The sequence below is a fragment of the Rhinatrema bivittatum genome, chromosome 6 (assembly GCF_901001135.1).
Source record: "Rhinatrema bivittatum chromosome 6, aRhiBiv1.1, whole genome shotgun sequence".
In the NCBI taxonomy this organism is placed as follows: domain Eukaryota; kingdom Metazoa; phylum Chordata; class Amphibia; order Gymnophiona; family Rhinatrematidae; genus Rhinatrema; species Rhinatrema bivittatum.
This window is the reverse complement of record NC_042620.1, coordinates 13,240,771-13,257,102: the sequence shown is the minus strand read 5'-3', so window position 1 is coordinate 13,257,102 and position 16,332 is coordinate 13,240,771. Positions and strand designations below refer to the sequence as shown.

General features: G+C 47.7%; 1 protein-coding gene and 1 non-coding gene across 2 annotated transcripts; both read right to left on the bottom strand.

Moving 5' to 3' along the window:
- Positions 1 to 1,106: 1,106 nt before the first annotated feature.
- Positions 1,107 to 1,220, bottom strand: LOC115094768. The gene has a single exon (XR_003857621.1). It is a non-coding gene; the product is annotated as a small nucleolar RNA SNORD89 (small nucleolar RNA).
- A 13,189-nt stretch (positions 1,221 to 14,409) lies between these two features.
- On the bottom strand, positions 14,410 to 16,257 carry LOC115093395 (late histone H2B.L4-like). The gene is made up of 3 exons (XM_029605059.1): positions 16,107 to 16,257; positions 15,441 to 15,615; positions 14,410 to 14,728 (listed from the first exon to the last, which is right to left on the bottom strand). The coding sequence occupies exons 2-3, from the start codon at positions 15,567 to 15,569 to the stop codon at positions 14,492 to 14,494; spliced, it is 366 nt and encodes a 121-aa protein (XP_029460919.1). The 5' UTR covers positions 15,570 to 15,615; positions 16,107 to 16,257; the 3' UTR covers positions 14,410 to 14,491.
- Between the last annotated feature and the right edge of the window lie 75 nt (positions 16,258 to 16,332).

The window sequence follows — 16,332 nt, the reverse complement described above, 5'->3', positions numbered from 1 at the left end:
TGAGGATCCATTGCCAGACAAAATTCTAAACCTTCCTATCCTCTTCTTACCATGTAAACCTGTGCCAGCTCAAGGGCCTCCAGACAAAAGCAATAAGATACAGGACATGAAAGCAGATCAAGAGCACTGGGCCCATCTCATGCATTACCCCTTCCTCTTAATAGCACACGGCTACTTCACCTTCAATCCCTCTCAGCTAATCATCCCCTGTGCTTAGCCCAGGCTTTCTTGATTTCTTAGTTTTGGTCTCCATTTGCATGTGAAGAGCACTATTAGGCATTCACTCCCCATGCAAAAAAAAAAAAAAAAAAGAGAGAGAGATTATATATACAGTCTGGGACGCATATTTAACCATCATCTATTAACGCCTGCCAGGAACAGGTGTTAATAGCTGTGCTCATAAAAAAAAAAAGAGATGAAAAATAAAAGAAATAAATGTAAAAAAAAAAAAATTGACAGTCGGACCCATCACGAAAACCGACGCCGGGATTATCAGCGTTGGTGTCCGTGGCTGACCGCCGGTAAGGAAAAACAACGCCGATAAACTCGGCATCTGTTTGCGACCGGTGTACAGCAGCCACGAAACCTATTGGGCTCCCGTTAGCAAGGAGGCGCTAGGGTCGCGCAAGCGCGTTAAGAGAACATACGGTGACTATTTAGCGCCTGCTTTCTACGCGACTTGATTGCATCGGCCCCTCGATGGCAGCAGCAGAGTGAAATGTTAGCGGCTTCCGAGGAGAAAGTGTGGTGGAGGCATAAACAGCTTGGCAGTGGCTGACACACAGTAAGACTCCAAAAAAGCCAGGGATAAGCAGAGACTCCCTAACTGCACAGGGAAGGTCTCCCCGACGCAGCCATGTGCACCTACGGCCCCGTTATAAAACTTTTATTTATGGAGACTTTGATGAACGGGACCTGCTGTCTGAAAACGCTACACACAGCCACATTCACCCTTCTCTGTGCCCCGGTGCACCATCCTCGGCGCTGCAAAGCGATCCTACAGCGAGCAGGCGGGGACCTTCCCAGCACCAGTCCCCCCTGGGGAAAGCAGGACCCCAGGCCTCGTATCTTCGCCACTCCCGCCCTCTCCCTTGCTAGATACAGGAGCTGAGGTCAGAGCCAAAATTCGCTTCGAGGGGTTTTGTCATCGCGTCCTGCCATGAGAGCAAACTGCTGACAGGGACACTGCAATTCGGCCTTTTCTGTCATCATCCCTCAGCTCCTTCTCATCCCGTCCCCGGTGAGCTCCTCCACGATCGTGAAAGCTGGGCTGTGCCGGGGAAGGAGGACGGAGCTAGCAGTCGGTCCCGCCTGCTTCCCCGCCGAGGAGCTAACTAGGTCCCACCCGATCTTCCTCTCACCTCGCCCGGGGAAAGGAGCCTGAGAAGCTCCTGCACTACTCACCACACGTGCCTCGCCCTGGAAGCCGCCATCTTGGTTATGGCGTCACCGATCACCTGACTCCTGCGCAGGCGTCACGAGGGGAGGAGTTAGAGCTTCCTCTTCTGGGCACTGCAGCCAATTTAGCGATGTTGTCCCTCGATCCGGGGGCGGTGCAAGAGCGATTGGTCCTGCAGCTCCTCCCCCCTACTTACCTAGTGCTGGCCGCTCCAGCACGGGGCTCCTTCCCACAGAGGCAGTGGCTCCAGAACTGCGCACCCTCGAACACTGCAGCTCCAGCACGGGGCTCCCTCTCTCAGTGGCAGTGGCTTCAGCTCGGGGCCCCCTCCCGCAGTGGCTCCAGCACGGGGCTCCCTCCCACAGAGGCAGTGACTCCAGCACGGGGCTCCCTCCTGCTCTGTCAGTGACTCCAGGTCCGCACTCCATCCTGCACTTCAGTGGGTCTAGGACTGTTCTTCCATCTTTGGCAGAGCACCCCTCTGGGCCTCACACTATTAGGATTTTACCACCCCCAAAATGTTGATGCTCTAGGCGACCATCCAGTTTACCTAATGGAAGCACTGGTCCTACCTGGGTCCGCCAACATTTTGGACGCAATGGAGATTTTAAAATGGTGAATGCAGCAGGGAGGTAATTTAGCAACAATTCTAAAGTTTCCATCCGGATCCCTGGTGACAGAGCATGTGAGGAAGCACCAGCACCTAAGAGAATGAAACCAATGCCACCTAGAACAGGGGTGAGCAAACATGTTAAGCCTGCACCCCCCTCCCCCAAGATAGGTTTATGTTATGCTAATATACAGCGCGCACACACACACACATGAAGGATAGGCACCAGACAGCCACACTGCCAATCAGTGGCTCAAAGCTCCCAGTTTGTTTCACTTCAGATTGCTGAAAGGAGTAACAAACACACACACGGGCCGATACAGGAAAGTGCGCTCAGGCCGAGCGCACTGTTAGCCCCCGTTTGGACGCACGTTTTCCACGCACTATTTCTACCCCTTATACAGTAAGGGGTAATAGTGTGTGGAAAATGCACGGCCAACCCCCCGAAACTAATAGCGTCCGCAACATGCAAATGCACGTTGGTGGCCCTATTAGTCCTGCGCGATACAGAAAGTAAAATGTGCAGCCAAGCCGCCCATTTTACTCTCAGAAATTAACGCCTGCCAAGGCTGGCGTTAATTTCGGCTGGCACCAGGAAAGAGTACAGGAAAGCAGAAAAAACTTTTTCTGTACACCCTCCGACTTAATATCATAGCGATATTAAGTCGGAGGCCCCAAAAATAAAAAAAATCTGCCCGTGGGTTGGAAAACCGGATGCTCAGTTTTGCCGGTGTCCGTTTTCCGAACCCGTGGCTGTCGGCGGGTTTGACAACCGACGGTAAATTAAGCGTTGGCTATCAAACCCGCTGACAGCCGCTGCTTCTGTCAATAAGGAGGCGCTAGGGACGCGCTAGTGTCCCTAGCGCCTCCTTTTTACCGCGGGCCCTAATTTGCATGCCTTGGCTTAGTGAATCGCACACCCAGGAGAGCGGGCGCTCGCCGGTTCTCCCGCGAGGTTTACTGTATCGGCCCGACAGAGGGGCCCGATGCACTAATCTGAGTGCTGGTTTCCAGCACACACTTTTAATACTCAGGTTAATTGTTTTCTAACTCCCAATGCAATAAGCTAATGATATGCTAATGCATCAGGAGTTAAAAATGCACATTTTAACGCAGGTGAGGGGGGAGGTGTCTACAAGGGCTGGCAGCCGCCGTGCCACATAGTCAGATAAATACCAACTTCTCTGCCAGATAAATCGGTATTTATCCACCTTATCTGGCATGGGTCACTGCTATGTAACTGGATAAAGTACTTAAACGGCTAGGGAGCGGTGACCATGCTAGATAACCGGTTAAGTGCTGACGTATCCGGCTACCTGGCTGCTGCTTCCCGCTGCTGTATGGCTGGATAAGTCAGAGTTAGGTGGCATGGTGGTAGCTGCTGCCACTTACCCGCTTGGATTTTTTTTTTCCCCTTTTTAATTATTTTTTTCTATAGCGCTGGAAACTTAACTCCAGCCTTGACCCACGCGTTAAGTTTCCAGAGCTAGAGAATGTGCGCTGGCCTGATGTACTTTTCTCTGCATGGGGAAGTAATACTTAGTGCCCTCATTTGCGTGGGATTTCCATGCGAGAGCGCTAAGTGTTACTCTCCTTGAGATACGCACGTTTCCTGCGCACAAAACCCCTTCCTGCACTGGGAATAAGTTTTGCTCGCAGAGAAGGCACGCACATCAAGCGCAGAATTATTATTAGATGTTCCATCCTACAAACATATACGACTTAACCAACCTGGTGAGCGGCTTTTTATGATCCAGGGTCCATATATTGTCAAATTCAGTACCAGGAGAAATTTAAAAAAATAAACATCCTTTCCTGGGTTCAGCCGGGATGCTGTTTAACCAAGCTTATGGCATTTCCTAGGCCTAGAAGTGTGAGCGAGGGCTTCCGGTGATGACGGCGTCGGGGCGGGACGCACACGCCACGCGCTTCCTTGGACTCCCTCGAAGAACTTTGAAATATCAGATCAAACCCAAGAATTATCGCAAGACATTGCCCTAAGGAGAATTGAGGAGGAGGGCATGGACGGTTTTGAATACCGCTTAACGCAAGATCTGTCAGCGCGCCCACAGAGAACCGGGGGGCCCTCTACTGAAGATAAAATGGGGCCGACTGAGGCAGCCATCCGCGGTATTACAAAGGCAGTCTCCGTGGCGATCGCCGACCAACTTAGCAAATTACAGTCATCCGCGGGCGAGCAGTTTTGAATCTTCTGGAGCTTCAAACTCAGAAAGCGCTGAAAGGCCGCAGGGCTAATGCTGTAGCTGACCTGAAAGCCCAGAATAAAGCTCTTACTGAAAAACTCAACGAGCTTGAGAAGAGAGGCAGGAGAAACAACTTATGCATCAAACAGAAGGCCGATCACGTTTTTGTGAAGTCTGGCTGCCGAATGCTCTCGGAGCGAGCACACAAGAACGACAAATTTTGGCAGAGCAAAAGCGCATTGGGTGGGGCCAGTGAGGCCTCCGGGTGAAAAGCCACATCAAATAATTGTGAAATACTCGCATTTTCAAGACAGTCAGGCCGATGCAATATATTGCGCTCAGCCGAGTGCACTGCTTGACCTGCATCCAAAAAACCTTCAGGCCGATACCGTACAGTGCACTCCGGCGGAGCGCACTGTTTACCCGCATTTGGACACGTGTTTTTGATGCGCTAGCTTTACCCCTTATTCAGTAAGGGGTAATAGTGTGTCGAAAACGCGCATCCAACCCCACCCAAAACTAATAGCGCCCGCAGTCTGCAAATACATGTTATTCCTGCACGATTAAGAAAGTAAAATGTGCAGCCAAGCCGCACATTTTACTTTCAGTAATTAGCGCCTACCCAAAGGTCGGCGTTAATTTCTGCCGGCACCGGGAAAGTGCATAGAAAAGCAGTAAAAACTGCTTTTCTGTGCACCCTCCGACTTAATATCATGGCGATATTAAGTCGGAGGTCCCGAAAGTTAAAAATAATTTTAAATTTAAAAAAAAAATTTAAATTGGCCCGCGGCTTGAAAACCGAACGCTCAATTTTGCCGGCATCCGGTTTCCGAGCCCATGGCTGTCAGCGGATTTGAGAACCGATGCCGGCAAAATTGAGCGTCCGGCTGTCAAACCCGCTGACAGCCGCCGCTCCTGTCAAAAACAAGTCACTAGGGATGCGCTAGTGTCCCTAGCGCCTCTTTTTACCGTGGGCCCTAATTTGAATATTTTTTTTACTGAATCGCGCGCACAGGAGAGCAGGCGCTTGCCCGCTCTCCTGCGACTTTTATTTTTGCGCTAAGGGATCAGTGAGTCCAAAACGCGCGTCCTAACCAGGATATAGCTAATAGTGCCCATCGCATGTAAATTCATGTTGATGAGGCTATTACCCCCCCGATGCAAAAAGAAAAAAAAAAATGCGCCCGATGCGCACATTTTTAATCTAAAAAATTAACGCCTGCCCCTGACTTAATTTCATGGTGACATTAAGGGTTTTGCACAACAGCGAAGGCAAGGTAATGAGCTCTGGAAGGAGGTGCAAGGTTTTACTTTGCAGCTGGGAGACTGAGCCTTTGAGGAAAGTAGATCTGAATGCGTGCTGACGACGTCAAGGAACGTCGCTTAAAAAGGGTCTCAAAATTTGTCCTGAACAGGCAGCTGACAAATCTGGCTGCCCCAAGACCTGAGTACACGAAGACGACCATCACTGGGAAGAACAAAGTTGAGCGAGTCATCCCTTGCTGGTGAAACAGACTGCGCTCTCCCAAGGGGCAGCGATGCTGGTTGTTTTTGCTTAACCCTGGGTCCTGTGGAACGACGCGGAGATGACCTGCAAGAGGTTGGGTTTGGTTTGAGCTCCTTTTCTGAAATGGAGCATTATCTGTGGGGTCCGGGAGGTCTCCAGGATCGCTGAAAGGAAGAAAGAAGAAGGAACGACTTAGGCACTGCAACACCTTCCCTTCCAGAGGAGCAGGTAGAGGCAGGAATTTCAAGGTTTCCTGCCTGGGCGTGGGATTGCTCGCGTTCGCATGCAGGAATGTGCAGATCGTGCTGCAGATGTTGTCCTAAGATTTGCTAACCCTGAATTCCCTCACAGAAGGCATGGCGGGGGACGTGCTTTTACTGTCAAACGTAAAGGCTTCATTGCTCGACATAGTGCAGGTTCATTTTACATCCCTCAGTGAAGAAGGCCTACGCTCACCCCTTAAAAGAAACATTTTTTTTTTAAATCAGATTTAAGAAAAAGAGGGTCAGAATTGTTTTTCTTGGAGAAACGCATCGGTTAGATTCCAAACATAAAAAAAACGCTGTAGAGCGTGGTTAGGCCATTCTTGCTTTTCACCTTTGACTGCCAGGCAGCGTGGTGTTCGCCCATCCAATAATCGTGCGCAGAAAACGGGTGCTCGGTGGGGTTCGGCGCCCGCTTTCCTAACGCGCGCCCAGCCGCCTCTCCTGGGCTCCCGATCCAATATTAAAGGAGGCGCTAGGGACAAACGTGCGTCCCCAGCGCCTCCTCGGCGCCGGGCACACAGGAGAGGTGGCTGCCAATGTACGAGCGTCCGTTTTCTCCCACTACTGGCAGACAGACACACACACACACACACGAGATACCCGGCCTGGATCCTGTATTGGGCGGCCAGAATTTTATTTCTTTTTTAACTAAATGTTATTTTATTTTGTTCCTCCTTCTTAGTACCACTACAGTACTATTAGGAGAACCACGGAAAGCAGGATCTTTCTTATTGGTCAGTGCACCCTTGAGCGCGGCGTGCTTCTCTGACAGCCCCGGGCTGGCATAGCATTTGCCGCGTTGCAATAGGGCGCGTTGGCTGCACAGAAAATGTATTGGCTCTCGGGGATTAGCTGATTAGCCTCATCTACGCGAATTTCCATGTGATGAGCGCTACTAGCTCCATGGTGATTTGGACGCGCTAATCCCCGTATTGGATTGGGGGTTACGGACGCTCATCCAAAATGCACGTCCAATCGCGCGTTAAGCCTTGCGCAGCAGCTGGTGCACAGTATTGGATCGGCCTGTTAGTTAATAAACATTAATTTACTGACACTAGTGGGCGCTACGTTATTGTACTCGGTGCTCAGCTTGGCAGAAAAGCCATGCTAGTAAATGTATATGCGCCTAACTCATACTCACACGGGATGTTTTTTTTTTCAAATTTGGATGCTGCGGTATGAAATTGGGATGATTATCTGTGCATAATGGGGGGAGACTTCATCACGATGGATAAATAACCCTTCATTGGACTGTAAACCAGCTAAACAGCCCCAAAAACATGGAAAGGAAATAGGAGTAGGTTTCTCTACTAGAAACAGATGCATGGCGGTTGATAAAGACAGAGGAAGTAGATGTTACCTTTTACTCACACGTGCATCACGTTTATTCTAGGCTGGGCTGCGTTTTAGCCTCAGAACCATGGTCTGATAAAATTCTGAAGTGAGATAAGAGAAGTTCCTTATTCAGACCACGCCTTGCTCTTACTTACTTTAGAGCTCAGAGTAATTGGAAGTTTCCCACGAGTTTACACCAGGATAAATTATTTCTTCTCGACAAATGTATGTTTTTATTTATTTAATTCTTTTTTTTATACCGACATTCATGACAGATCATATCACATCGGTTTACATCAAACATTAGAAGATTAGAAAATTACATTTAACAGGGGGTAATAACTTAGCTGGATTGTGCCATAATTGTAGGAGACTTTAACCTCCGTGTAGATAAAACGGCGAGAACCGTAGCCTGTGAAATTTTCCTAGAGACAATGAAAGCCTTGGGACTGTCCCAATTTATTTCTAAAGCCACTCATAAAGCAGGACGTATTCCAGACCTAATATCTGCCAAAACCAGCAACTGTTTAATCAACACTTGTCACGCTGTATTACCCTGCTCTGATCACCAATTAATAAATGCGGAAATAAACTTCCGCAAGACAACTCCTAAAAGTATAGATGATAATCGTACTTTTACCTTCAGGAAAAAGACAAGACACTGAGGTGCTTGCAGAATCAACAGAAAATAAGCTCCTGGAAGTAAATAATGTCAACGCCTCCACGGCATTTGATTCCTGGGATCAGATTGTCAATGACATAGCTGAAAACCTCAGCCCCGTCCAGACAAAAACTATAAACAAAGAAAGGGAGACCTCCAAACCTAAGAAGCCCGGGTACAATGGTGATTTAAGACACGTTAAACAGAACCTGAGAAAATTAGAGAAACAGTGGCGCAAACGCCCGTCGTCTGACTCCCTAGGAAAATATAAATCTCTCTTAACAAAATTCCGTGTTACTATGCGAAACAGATTCACGGGGTAATGTTTAATCCCAAATTGCTCTTTGATGTTGTTAAACATTTAATTAAGGATGGAGGTGAGGTTTAGATAGTAGTATAAGGGGGTTAGGGGCCACATTGACATGCAGAGTGTGACGTACGAACAGAACAGTGCTCTCTTGTGAAGATTTGATGACCTTCGGAGTGAGGAAACTCACCCAAAGATGAGATTTGGGCAATGTTCTCTCAGCCGAGCTTGATGGAGTCTCTACCTGGGTAACATCAAGCTAGGTTGAGAGAACATTGCACAAATCTCATCTTTGGGTGAGTTTCCTCACTCCGAAGGTCATCAAATCTTCACAAGAGAGCACTGTTCTGTTTGTACCTCTCACTCTGCATGCAAAAGTTTCCCCTAGCCCCCCTGCACTACTACCTAAACATCACCTTGCGGTATTAGGTGGGCCTCCTATCGTAGCATAAATAGCTGCTTACTATGGTAGCCCCCCCGGCCCTACCCCCAATCCTCCCCAGCCTATGTGGCTTCGCACTTTGCAAAGCCAGCCCACTTTTACAAAAGTCCCACCCCCAACTCCTCCCCTTTTAAAAATTAGCATTGCAGCATGCGTTAAGGTGCTTTTCGCATGTGAAAACGCTATAAAGCGAGTTGGAAAATAACCCCCTTAGATTGTAAGCCCTCTGGGGATAGGGACATACTAACATTAAGTGAATGTAATCCGCCTGAAGTGCCAAAAAGTGGAATATAAAAATCTAAATAAATAAATAAAGCTTGGCACTCACTCCTAAGCTTCTCATTTTATTCACCAGTCTCCTGTGCGGGGCCGTATCAAAAGCTTTGCTGAAATCCAAGTAGATCACATCAAGTGCTCTTCCCTAATCCAATTCTCTAGTCACCCAATCAAAAAAATCACTCAGATTTGTCTGACAGGACCTTCCCCTGGTGAATAAATGCTGCCTCGGGTTGAACGATCCACTGGATTTCCTTCAGCAGTCTCCATTACTTTTCCCACCACCGAGGTGAGGCTAACCGGCCTGTAGTTTCCAGCCTCCTCTCTGCTCCCCCTCTTGTGAAGCGGGACCACCACTGCTCTTCTCCAATCACTCGGCACCACTCCTGTTTCTAGGGATCTATTGAACAGGTCACACAGCGGGACCCCCCAGCACATCTCTGAGCTCCCTCAGTATCCTGGGATGAACCTCATCCAGCCCCATGGCTTTGTCCACTTTCAGTTTCCCCAGCTCTTCCCATACGTTCTCTTCTGTAAAAGGAGTTTCATCTGCCCCATCTCTATCTATGGCCGACAACATATTGTTCCTCGGAAACCCTGACCAAAGTGTGGCATTAATTAACAAGACTATTCAGAATTTCTGTGTTTTCTTTGGATTAAGAATAAATTGCAGGAAGTCGGAAGCATTTCCATCGTTCTCCGCTTTAAAGGACAATGGGATCTATGTAATTGCAATTTGCAGGGCCTGAAATCTGTAGGAATTCAGTTCTCTCACACAGAGGAAGACCTGCATCAGCAAAATATAACCGGGCCCTTAATGATTGTAAAAAAAAATAGCTGTCCAGGGGGGTGGCTTATCTGTTCTTCCTTTCAGGGAGCCTTGCGATGGTAAAAATGGTCGTTTTACCCAAAATGCTTTATGTTTTTTACAGATGTTCCCATTGTGGGTGAGAACAAAAGAACGTAAAAGTTTTAAATCTGCCGAAAGCACGTTTCTATGGAAAATGAAAGGTGCAGGGAGTGCTTATTGTTGTCTGAAGCACAGGGAGGCCAGGCTTAGCCGGAGTTAGGATCGTGTAACACTGCGGCCCCTGCTTCAGTATCTACAGGAGGACTGAGCCTGGATACGTTCCGGACAGAAGTAACCGCGCCTTGCGCCCCGGCTGCTCTCTCTCTCTTCCATCTCGCTCTGCCTAAGAAGGGGGTTCCTGGTTTCATGGCATTCAAGAGTCATGGAAAGTGTGGCGCCTTCTCAACAAACGCTCACCATATCTATCTATATCTATATATCTATATGTACCTCCCCGTTTTTGAGCCTGATGGGAAATCCAGACTCGCCGTGCGGTTAGGACTATGGGTGTTTACAGAATGGAAAGATAAAGGGTCTAAACTGCTTAGGATAATTGGTAGATCTGGAATCCAAAGTGTTGCGCTCTTTTCAACAATTGGGATATCCCTGAAAGAGACTTCTACGCCCATTTCCAGGCAAGGCACTCTTGCGTCTCAGTGGGGCCTAATAATCTAGATGTTATCTCATTTACCCATCAACAAGACTGCTTTCTTTGACACAGCCCCAGATTTTAATAAACTAACTTTGTAAAGCGTTGTGATGGCGAAACCGAACGACGGTCTATATAGAGCTCGATAAATAAATAACCCTGTGGACGTGGCAGATAAATGAAGCTTCTCCTAAGGTCCTTTTGTCAGAATTGGCAGCACTACGGAGCGAGTATTTGGGAATTCCCCTGAATGCTAAAAACACATGCAGGCAGATTGCGTTGTCCTCTAGAAACATTGGAAATTGCGAATTTGAGGGAAGTGGAGTTTAAAATGCTCCATCCTGTTTATATAACGAGAGCACAGGGAGTTACAATGCATTTATGGACGTCTGACAGTTGTTTAAAATGTGGTAATTCCATAGGAGACGTGTGGCGCATGTTCACTGCCTGCTCTAAATATAACGTTTGTTGGCGAGGAGGTAATGATTTTTTTAAGTAAGTTATAGCAAGTCACCATAATATGCTGCAGAAAATCGTTGTGCTTATATTCTTTTGATGATACTGTGAAATTGCCAGCAAGGGGCACTAAAGTGTAGATTTTAAAATCCCCGCGTGCACAAATCCCGGGGTTTATGTGCATGGCCGGGCCTCACACGCGCCGGGCGAATTTTCAAACAGGCCCAGCCACCCGAGTGAAGCCCGGTGTGTGACTAAGTGCCGGGCCCTGAAAAGGGGGCAGGACAGCAGCAATTAGCCGCTGTCCCGGGGAAGCGCGTGCCGGCAGCCAGCTCACGCACGCAAATTATGTCTGCTCCAGAGGAGCAGGAAGGGATAACATTAAAAACTTCTGGCCAGGTAGGTTAGGTTTGGGGGGGGGGGGGGGGGGGGGGAGGGAAAGGAAGGCTAGGGCAGGGGGAATAGGAAGTTCTGGGGACGCCCAGACTGCGGCGCCACGTGGAGTTTGTAAAAGCCCGTCGCACGCGCATGTTATGAAATCAGCACGTCCATTTGTGCACGCCGGGACGCACGCGCGTATTAAGATCTACCACAAGCCGTTAAGGATTGCTTTGACTTTAGCAAAAAAAAAAAAAAAAAAAAAGTGATTCCATTATTATGGCATAAATAAGGGCTTTGGATAAGAGAAGTGAGAAACGGTGCTGTTGTTGATTATAAAAAACTACATATGCTATGTAGTAAAGATGGACGGCAAACCAAGACCTAAATATACATATAAATTATACATAATCAAACAGTGGAAACAATAAATATAAACATTTAATAGCTAAATGAAAATTTAAAAATAAAAATACCTTGATTTTTATTTTTAAAGGTGGAACACAAACCACTCTGCCAGTGGTTTGTGTTCCACCTTCACGGAGCGGAAGGTTGGAGGGCTGCCATCTCCAAAAAAAAAACAAAAAACAAAACAAAAAAACCAAAAACAAACAAACAAAACAGAGGTGGGTAAGAGTATGGGGCAGGGGTGTGGCCGTTTATTGCGGCAGTTGCTACCCCTGATTGAGCTGGATGTTCATTGGGATGCGGATATGGCACTGCTCTCTGCATTGGTGGTGGGGTGGAAGGGAATTGGGGCCGGAGGGTGCTGGAAGCCAATAGTGACGGGGGAGGGGGAGAAAAAAGGGGGGGGGGAGATTAAAAAAAAAAAAAATGGATAAACTGCGTAGCTTGCTGGGCAGACTGGATGGGCCGTTTGGTCTTCTTCTGCCGTCATTTCTGTGTTTCTATGTTTCTATAAATGTTTATATTTATTGTTTCCACTGTTTGATTATGTATAATTTATATGTATATTTAGGTCTTGGTTTGCCGTCCATCTTTACTACATAGGATATGTAGTTTCTTATAATCAACAACTGTGGTTTGAGGTAATATGAACTCTATGTATTTTTTAATTAAGCTATATACATGTTTTGTACTGAATAGACAATTTGTCTGTTATTTTAATGTATTTTTATTTTTAAACTTTTAGCCCCTGATGCAGCCTTGGTTGGCGAAACTCGGCTGGAGTCGGGCTTTTTAATAAAATTCCTTCCACGATATAAGGTTGTCCCCTTGTTGTTTTTTTGCCTTGGCTATGTGGGACCGCCTCCCGATTTGTTTTATTGGACCTTCATTGATGCAAGAGAAAGGTGATTTTCTTTTATGGTCTAAAGCTCTGCATTTGTTGTGATCTGTGCTTCCTGGTTACCTCGTCCAGGCTCTTTAGGGTGTTTCAGATCTTGGGATGAACGTTCATGGATGGAACGGGGTAAGGGTGAATGACTGATTCAATCACCATAAACAGAAGAAAACTTAAATCCTGACTTTTAGTTTTGATTTCTTTTTCAGAATACGTCCAAAGCTTGGTTTAATTGCAGTTTGAGATTTATTGGGCCTTGCAATATTAGTTAAGTCTTTTTATTGGTTGCATTCCTACTGTTAAAGTTCCTCTTCTCAATAAAGAAATATAAAAAAAAAAAAATAGAAGTGTGAATAGTAGAGCAGCAGCAAATGTTAAAAAAAAACCCCAACTCATTGAAAATTCTCTGAAAGGTAACATAATGGCAGTAGAAAATGTTACCATGCGTAATTGAGGTGATTAACAGCTTTTAAGTGATTTTTTTTATATTAATTATTTTGTGTCTTTGTTTTTATTATGAATCTTTTATTGTAAACCACTTAGGAAATTTGATCAGTAGGATAAAAGTATTGTAAATAAATACACAACTGCATCGGCTCCAGCGGGAGAAACAGATACCTCCTATCGAGAGACACCGATACCCCATCCTGAGACTGACAGCGAAACAGAGACCCTACAGACAGACAGACAATTATTCCATATCAAGACAGACAGAAAACACAGGAATAAACCCAGAACCTCACACTACAATAAGGGCTAGAAAACATTTCAAGAACTTAAGTCCTAAGAAAAACTCTATCCCGCCAAGGTTTTGTTTTTTTTGCTATTTTACTGTTTTCGTATTTCTTAGTTTGCTTTTTTTTTTAATCACTTTTGCTCTTATTCTTCCTGGTCTCTTTACCCATTCCCCTCCCAGGCACCGGCTATGCTCTCTCCTCCTGGGCAGGAACTTCTCCAGGTCCGAGGCCTTCTTTGAAGACCACAACAGTGGCTGCTCCAAGCTCCAGTTCCACCCCAGAAACAGCAGCTTTCCTGGGCCTGCCAGAGCAGGAGCAGCCCCTCCCCCAAAAAAAAGATGCCATGGCCTGCGTCCATAACAAGGACACCACATGCAGGCAGCTCCCACAGGCCAGAAACAGCAGCACTAATTTGTTTTCTTCAGTGATTGGGTGCCCCCCCCCCCTGTTAGAGGGGGGGTGCTTGCTGGTCCTGCCCCTTAATCCTCAGAATAAGCTCTGCCAGTTCAGCCTCTTCCCCTGCCAATGCTTTTGGGAGGGGGGGGGGGAGGCAGAAGGCACAGCCTGCAAAAAAAAAAAAAAAAATAGGAGGGGCTGCAATTTCATCACCACCTTATGACAGAGGAGAAGGCGAGGGCTATGTTCTATTAATTGTTTTGCTGCGCTGGTGGAAGTCAGGGGAAGCTGATTGACCAGGAGAGAGGTCTCCTGCTGAGGAAGTGGTAAGGGGACTGCTGTGGGCTGAGAGCAAGCCTGAGCTGAATGCTGCTGTAGCGCCCTCAGGCACCCACATCAGGGAACACATGAGCAGCGGTAGAATCACCTGTTTGAGAGCAAGGATCCATGCAAGTCACCCCACTTATGTTGGGGAAGGGATCACCCCTGTTGCTGCCACTCCTCCAAAGGGTTCTGGCTACATTTTACCCAAGCTGAGACTTAACTCTACTTACAGAGTGAACACTACCCTGGAGGAGAGAGGCAGCCAGACCAGCAAGGCACCTGCCAGATATAATAGAGCAGGACACAATTTTAAAAAAAAAAAATCACCTTTATTATCACAAATTAAAGTCTTGAATAAAAAAAGTCTTGAGTGCAATGTTGTCAGCTGGCATCACCTGGAGCGAGTGTAGCTTGCCAGTGCTTTGGTGCCCTCTGAGATGGCATGCTTGGCCAGCTCCCCGGGGAGCACCAGCCTCACTGCTGTCTGCACCTCCCGGCTAGTGATTGTGTTTCGCTTGTTGTACAACGCCAGTCTGGCAGCTTCTGATGCAAGACGCTCAAACATATCATTGTTCAGGGAGTTCAGGATATCCATGGCCCAGCGAGACAGACTCAGGTCAGGGTGCACCTGTACAGAGAGGAAGTCGTGTTAGAAGAGGCTCCCAGCACAGATGAAGCTGTCTGGGCAGTTTCACCATCAGATGCTGCAACCCTCTAGTGTGAGGCGCATGCTAATGAGATCCCAGCAGCCTCCCCCTGCCCCAGACAGTGCAGCTATGCTGAAGCCAGCATACCACAGTCTTCCTAAAGTAGAGAGACTTTAGCAGCAGGCTAAGAACCAGGGCTGAAATCCTGCTTCTCCAACTGATGCTACTCATTACCTTGGGCCAGTAGCCCAAGGCTCGTTACATTGGATTGCAAGTTTCAGGGTAGGGAGCACCTGCTGCACCTTTAGCCTGGATTTGGAAGAGACTGTGGTCATTAAGTAAAATCCAGACTCAAGTGGTCAGAACAATAGCCTAAAAAAACCCTCTCACTCTTACCCTTCACCAAGCCCAACTGGTCACAACTCCATCATCACTACCACAAGCATTTCTTTTTTTTTTCCTAATGCACCCAAGGCAGGATCCCACATATGCAGAGTTTAACAGTGACAGATTTCTAATACAAGGTCTAAAAAGGTAGCATCCTAAGATAAAAGGCCCAGACCGAGGTGACAGAACCGCTCAAGCCTGGAGGTCAGGGTCTGACACTGAGTGCTCAGTAACCGCGGTACAGCACTTGTTCCTTCTCCCCTATTGCACTTTCCTAGGCACCATCCCCACATCCCTCAGACTTACTTGCTTCAGGACTTTGTAGATAAAGCTGGAGTAGGCCTCCTTCCTCTTCCGTCGCTTGTTCCTCAGGAGCTTGGCTGCTTTACCGGCAGCAGCCTCCATCTTATCCGCAGGAGCAGGTTTAAGCTTCATAGGGACTGGGAGGTTGGCACAGGCAGCTCACAGAGTCCCAGTCTCCCTAGTGAACAGGGAAGGACACTTACTGAGGGGAGCAGACTAGGACAGGAGGGCGGATCTACTGCAGGTCATTGCAGCTGGAAATGCTTGTGCTTAACGTTCAAATACTAACTCAAGCAGCTCTGGGGGAGGACAAGGAGTGGGGACCTGCCAGCCACGGGATCTTGGAGCTGGAATAAGTCACAAGATGGCTTAAGCTGTAACGCGTTAACTAAGCCTTGCTTCATGCAGGGAAACCTTGCAGCTAACTCTGCTGGCGGATTTAGAGTTAGGCTCAGAGGACTTTGCCAAGCTCTCCCTCTGAGCTCCCTACAGCTTTTAGATAAACCGCATCCCCTGCTCTAATTAGAGGAACTATTTTAGGGAACATCTTTATTTATAAGCCTTAGGAGAGAAACAGGGCCAAGCTGCCTCCACTTAAGGCATCAGGGGAAAGCACCGAGAAAGCCAACCCTAACCCGATAAAGGGGAGCTGCGTAGACTAAACCTTACCTTCCCAGGCGACCGCAGCACAAAACGAGCGAGCGAGCCTAAGGGAGCAGCTGGGGCTGCTTCATATGCGCAGGATCCGGGCGTGGTCGCCGCAAGCCCTGAACAGCTTCACCTGCTGCCCAGGAAGGAGGCGAGGAGCCAGCCCACACCTGCCAGAGCCTGCTGAGCCCTCTAGGGCTCGGCTCTGCTATTCGTGGCTGCTGAACACTTGGGTTTCCATAAATCA